At 40.7% G+C, this 5,510-nt stretch overlaps 1 protein-coding gene across 1 annotated transcript; it reads left to right on the top strand.

Annotated features, from left to right (window-relative positions):
- The first annotated feature begins 2,387 nt into the window (after nt 1-2,387).
- Nucleotides 2,388-5,503, top strand: LOC104909363 (potassium voltage-gated channel subfamily C member 1). Its single transcript, XM_019616067.1, has 2 exons — nt 2,388-2,602; nt 2,856-5,503. Exons 1-2 carry the CDS (start codon nt 2,388-2,390, stop codon nt 3,880-3,882), a joined length of 1,242 nt encoding a protein of 413 aa, XP_019471612.1. The 3' UTR covers nt 3,883-5,503.
- The last annotated feature ends 7 nt before the right edge of the window (nt 5,504-5,510 follow it).

A 5,510-nucleotide genomic window follows, 5' to 3' on the forward strand; every position in this document is an offset into this window, starting at 1 on the left:
CTTGAGGTCCCTTCCAACCCTGGCCATTCTGTGATTCTGAGATTCTGTGATTCTGTGGTTCTGATAATTGTTACATTTAAAATCAAGGGCCTTTCAATACTGAAGCATGGAATGGCTAAGGAGTATTTTTTCTTCTCAAACACAAAATAGGCTTTATGATTAGATAGTAATTTGACAGTGAAAAAAAAATGAAATTGGGATCCATGTTGTCAATAGCATTGCTTGGAGTCAGTTTTATGAAATCTTGAAAACAGACCTACAGCTCCAAAGAAGCAAAGCATTTAAGAACACACCTGTATGTGTGAAGGAACTCTGCATGTTCTTAAATACAGTCAGAACCATTCATGCTCATTCAACAGATACTTCCCTGCTCTGCTGAACTGGAGACTAAAAGTTCTCAATTCCCCTCAGAAACCAAAGAGAATGCACACAGCTAACAGCAAGAGGATGGTTGTGATGTTCTCTACTGGTAACACTCTAGCATGTACCACTGCAGAGAATTTAAATATCCTGTCAGAATTGGTCATTTCTTCCCTTCACTGCAGGAAAACAGCACTTTTTAACACAGTTGATGTGAAAGAGCAGCCTGACAGTTATCCTAAGCAGGAAAAACTCACTCGGGAGATGTATTCATATATGAGAAGAGAAGAATCACATTTTGAATCAGCAGAAAAGGGCCTTTTCACAGATCCCTTAAAATGCAAAATGGTTCAATTCCCCTCTCTGCTTCTTATCGGCGAGCGCAACCTGGTTTAATGAAGTGTCAGCATTTCCTTCTGCATCCTGAATTCTCAAATTCAGTAAAAATCTGCTCCAGGCTGAAATGGAGCACCATGCTCTAAGGCTGCTGGGAACATATTCCTGAATTCTTGTTGAAAAATGTTTTTTAGTTCTTGTTTTACTGATACTCAGAAAGTTGGGCAACTAACCCTTGCTTAATTATGCTCTGAACATTAACAATATAATGCACAAGCTGACTGACCACTTAAAGGCTCTTTGGCTTATTTTTCAGAAAGACTGTTAAGAATTGGTGAAGTCAGTAACAATAAAATGAGAACTGGGCAACCTGATTCAGCTGTGCATATCCCTGTTCATTGCAGGGGAGTTAGACTAGATGACCTTTAAAGGTCCTTTCAAACTCTAAGGATCCTATGATTCTATGATTCTATAACATATAGGAGCTGTTTATCTAGGATCACAAAGCACATACCACAACTTATCATTTTTTAACCTATTTTACAGATGAAGACACTTTGCCTGGAGAAATTTCTCTGTTTAATAGGACAATCCAATAAAAAGATACCAGCAGTCCTACTTCTTATCTTCCCTAATCTCTAGTTTGCTTATCTTCCTAGATTACAATATTAAGCTCTGAGTTTAGCACATGTTAACATGTTCATTGGACCATCACATAAGAATGCTCTGATAGACTGATGCAAGGGAAGGTACTTGGTTTTGTATCTGTGACAGCGGGTAAGTTTCTCATCTGTTTGGCAGTAAGACTGGATTGAAAATGGAGAAAAGCCTGTTTGCTTCTGTATCCTTCCAAGCTTATTTGCTCTTATTGGTTAAATACTGGCACAGGCTGCTCCAGCTATGGAGATACTCAGGATTAGACAAGGCCCCAGGCATGCCTGGGTCCAACTTTGAAGTTGTCCCAAATGACCTCCAGAGGACCTTTCCAACCTAAATAATTCTGTGATCTCTATTAAACAGCTTACCTTAAACTTGGCAAATACTTGCTTTTGACTTTGTTTGCTAATAGGGAAGGTCAAGTGCAGTTTTGTACTATGTCTACCTAAAAGAGCAGACAGGAGGAACTTCTTGATTGCAGGAGAGCATTGGTAGCATGAAGCAGAAGTTATTTTTAACTATTCTATTCCTTTGGCACTGATTTGTTTCAGATTATTGCTCTGCATTTACTGGCAGCAGACAATTAAAATAAACTAGCTCTTTTTAACCCCTACTCTGGCTACACTGCTGGAAAAGGGACAGTACAATTAATGGAACACTATGAGAATATCTAAATAATATTTTAATTTATATAGTTCTTCATGTTTATACAGTGATCTACTTGATTTATTAAAGGAGGATTGAGCAGAGAAAGTGTGGTCATTAGAGTTGCTAATTTCATCCTGACTGTTCCCCTCAGTTATTATGGAATATAACCAAGGGATCTCCTTTAAGCTGAAGAGAGCAGGAGCTGAGGCAGAAAAAGCAAATAATTCTTAGAAAAACATTCAGTGACTTTGAGGGCTGCTTCCATCTTCAGCATAACTTGATTAACCAAACTGCAGTCATGTTTACTGCAGTAAAGCTTGGTTTTGGTAAGTGCCTGTTCCTTGACCTGTCCTTAGGATGTAGTGATATAACCTAACAATGCCAAAATGGACTCTGATCCTTACTGTGGAGGCCACCTGAGACTGCCATTTGCATTTACCAGCATCTTACTGAGGAATCTGAAGTGCCACAGCTCTCACCTGGCTGGGAGCAAGAGGCAGCCACCATACCTCCAACACAGTGCTGTGAAAGGACTCCTGCATGATCACTATCTTGGGAGGTGTTCACTATCTTTAAGACCAGAAAGACTCAGTTTAGGCAGGTACAATTTAAGTACGTTCTTAAACTGAAATACCAAAGAAAGCTCTGAGATTCAAACGCTTGCTTAAATTCATACTCACACTGAAGTGCTATCTGTATAGGAATGGGACATCAGCATGTACTTGTGTACTGCTCTCCCTCCAAGTTTGAATGTCAGGCTATCTTTGCTGGTGAGACTTGGCATCTTCAGTCCAGAGGAAGGCGGCTTGGTATAATCTTCAGTTCTAGCACAGCTCGTCTCTCTTTTTTGTCAGAATCAAAGCTTTTCTGCCTAACTTACTGCTTAACATTTCTCTCATATCTTTCTTTTCACAGTATGTGGCATTTGCCTCCCTCTTCTTCATTCTGGTCTCCATCACCACCTTCTGCCTCGAGACCCACGAGAGATTTAACCCCATTGTGAACAAGACAGAAACTGAATTCATCGGGAATGACACCCAGGTGCGGCACTACAGGGAAGCAGAGACTGAAGCCTTCCTCACCTACATCGAAGGTGTCTGTGTGGTCTGGTTTACATTTGAGTTCTTGATGAGAGTCACGTTCTGCCCAAACAAGGTGGAATTTATCAAAAACTCTTTGAACATCATTGACTTTGTGGCCATACTGCCTTTCTATCTAGAGGTTGGACTCAGTGGCCTGTCTTCCAAAGCTGCTAAGGATGTCCTGGGCTTCCTCCGTGTAGTCCGTTTCGTGCGAATCCTGCGAATTTTCAAGCTGACCCGCCACTTCGTTGGGTTGCGGGTCTTGGGACACACCCTCCGTGCCAGCACAAACGAATTCTTGCTGCTCATCATATTTCTGGCATTGGGCGTCTTAATCTTTGCCACGATGATCTATTATGCCGAGAGAATAGGTGCTAAACCAAATGACCCTAGTGCCAGTGAACACACACACTTTAAAAACATCCCCATCGGCTTCTGGTGGGCTGTTGTCACCATGACGACCCTGGGCTACGGAGACATGTATCCTCAGACTTGGTCAGGCATGCTGGTGGGGGCCCTCTGCGCTCTCGCTGGTGTGCTGACCATTGCCATGCCTGTCCCTGTCATTGTGAACAATTTCGGAATGTATTACTCCTTAGCTATGGCTAAGCAGAAGCTACCAAAGAAAAAAAAGAAGCATATCCCGAGGCCACCCCAGCTGGGATCCCCCAATTATTGTAAATCTGTCGTAAACTCTCCACATCACAGTACTCAGAGCGACACTTGCCCACTGGCCCAAGAAGAAATTTTAGAAATTAACAGAGCAGGTAGGAAACCTCTTAGAGGAATGTCCATCTGACCGTTAATCTCCATCCCGCGTAGTGATTTAAGATTCAGCCAGACTGCTTTCTTAGAGCAATGGGTAGCACATTTATCCATTCTAGTCCCACCATCACACAGTGAATAATATGTGTGAAATCTAGGTTGCAGGGACAAATGGTACAGTGGAGGCTGATCAGCAAAACTAAGCATGAGAGCACGCTCTAGGAGCCCAAACTTTGGTCCTGGTTAAGGGCATACAAGTCTCAAGATATTCTGAAGAGCTGTTACATCTAGTGGAAGAATTTTGAGAGTTCTACAGCTATTTTGCTGGACTATGTAATGCATCTCAGAGGCTCCTGAGAGCTGAATGCTTCATAGAGCAGAGTAGGAGCCAAGTACTCAGCAATTACAGAGTTCTCTGACAAAACAGGGCTGGAATTCAAAACAGCCAGATGCTTTCTCATTTGTTCCCAATTGGGACCTTTCAGCTGTTTTAAATGGCAGATATTGTACATCTCATTACAGAAACTAGGTGCCTAGTAAGTTGAAGGGACAACTATACCATCATGCATATTCATGAGACGATCCGTCTCTTTCTGATGATTAACTGCAAAGTAGAACAACAGCTCAAATTCTTGACACTAATACAAAATGACTCATTCTGAGACAAGACTAGATGTAAGGATGTTTATTCCATGGCATGTTAACCAGTTATTCTATAATATTCCACTAGAAATTAGCATTTAGAAGTATGAAGAGTTTTGAACTACATTTTCTAAACCACACTCCTTTTTGGGTTGGTGAGTTAGAGCTCTCAACCTAGCGGCAGAGGCTGACTGCAAAAGGTCTGACTGGTCATTACTGGCTGGTTTGACCTGAACAGTGATTGTCTCATATTATGGTATTTTTACTTTTAATTATACTGATTTATGTCAGCAATAGGTGAAACCAGAGCAAAATTAATCATACTAATTCTACCAGGGGGGAGGGAAATGAAAAAAATACTAGTCACCATGGAATATATTATAATATCCCATGGCTAGTGGTTAATTATGGGAATATCTCAGTTTTATGAGAATCCTCCTATAGCACATAATGTTACGGGGCTCCAATTTGATTGTTTCAACCCCATAATCTACCTCTACCCACGGAATATCACTATTTATTCTATGGAGTAATTTCAAAGTAGATAATAATGTCAAAAACAAAGCCAACTGCATTTTTGGCAGATGTCCCAACCAAGTTGCATAGTAGACATTTTATAGCCTATTCAGAACATTCCCCTGTGTTGCATTAGATAAAACAGATCTCCAATCAAGTGATGTTAACTGACATCTAGACAAGGAATGTTTGGAAAGAGCTAGAGTATACCTATGATGGTCTTGTGTTATCATTTTTTTTACTTTGAAGAAAATTCTAATTTGTTACTCATCCTGAGTGAGGTATTTTCTTGTCATCTCATAGCCATGCATGTTGATGTCATTGTGAGAAGCACAAAGAAAGCAAGACTTTCCTTTGTGTATAACTTCACCTATGCCAATGCTAATTTTGGAGGGGAAGACCTGGTGGGAACTTTTCTCTCTTCTTTTGTCTTTTTCCTTTTGTGCAACTGTGTAAAATCCATTCAGAAGGTAAAGAGCTTTCTTTTTTTTTTTTTCTTTTTTC

Source organism: Meleagris gallopavo, chromosome 5 (assembly GCF_000146605.3).
Source record: "Meleagris gallopavo isolate NT-WF06-2002-E0010 breed Aviagen turkey brand Nicholas breeding stock chromosome 5, Turkey_5.1, whole genome shotgun sequence".
In the NCBI taxonomy this organism is placed as follows: Eukaryota; Metazoa; Chordata; class Aves; order Galliformes; family Phasianidae; genus Meleagris; species Meleagris gallopavo.

Bases quoted from the DNA above. Each gene is read 5' to 3' on its own strand.
- LOC104909363 (XM_019616067.1), top strand. From the start codon at position 2,388: ATGGACTCTGATCCTTACTGTGGAGGCCACCTGAGACTGCCATTTGCA. The intron at 2,603-2,855 runs GTACAATTTAAG...CTTTTTTGTCAG, and splicing joins GAAAGACTCAGTTTAGGCAG to AATCAAAGCTTTTCTGCCTA.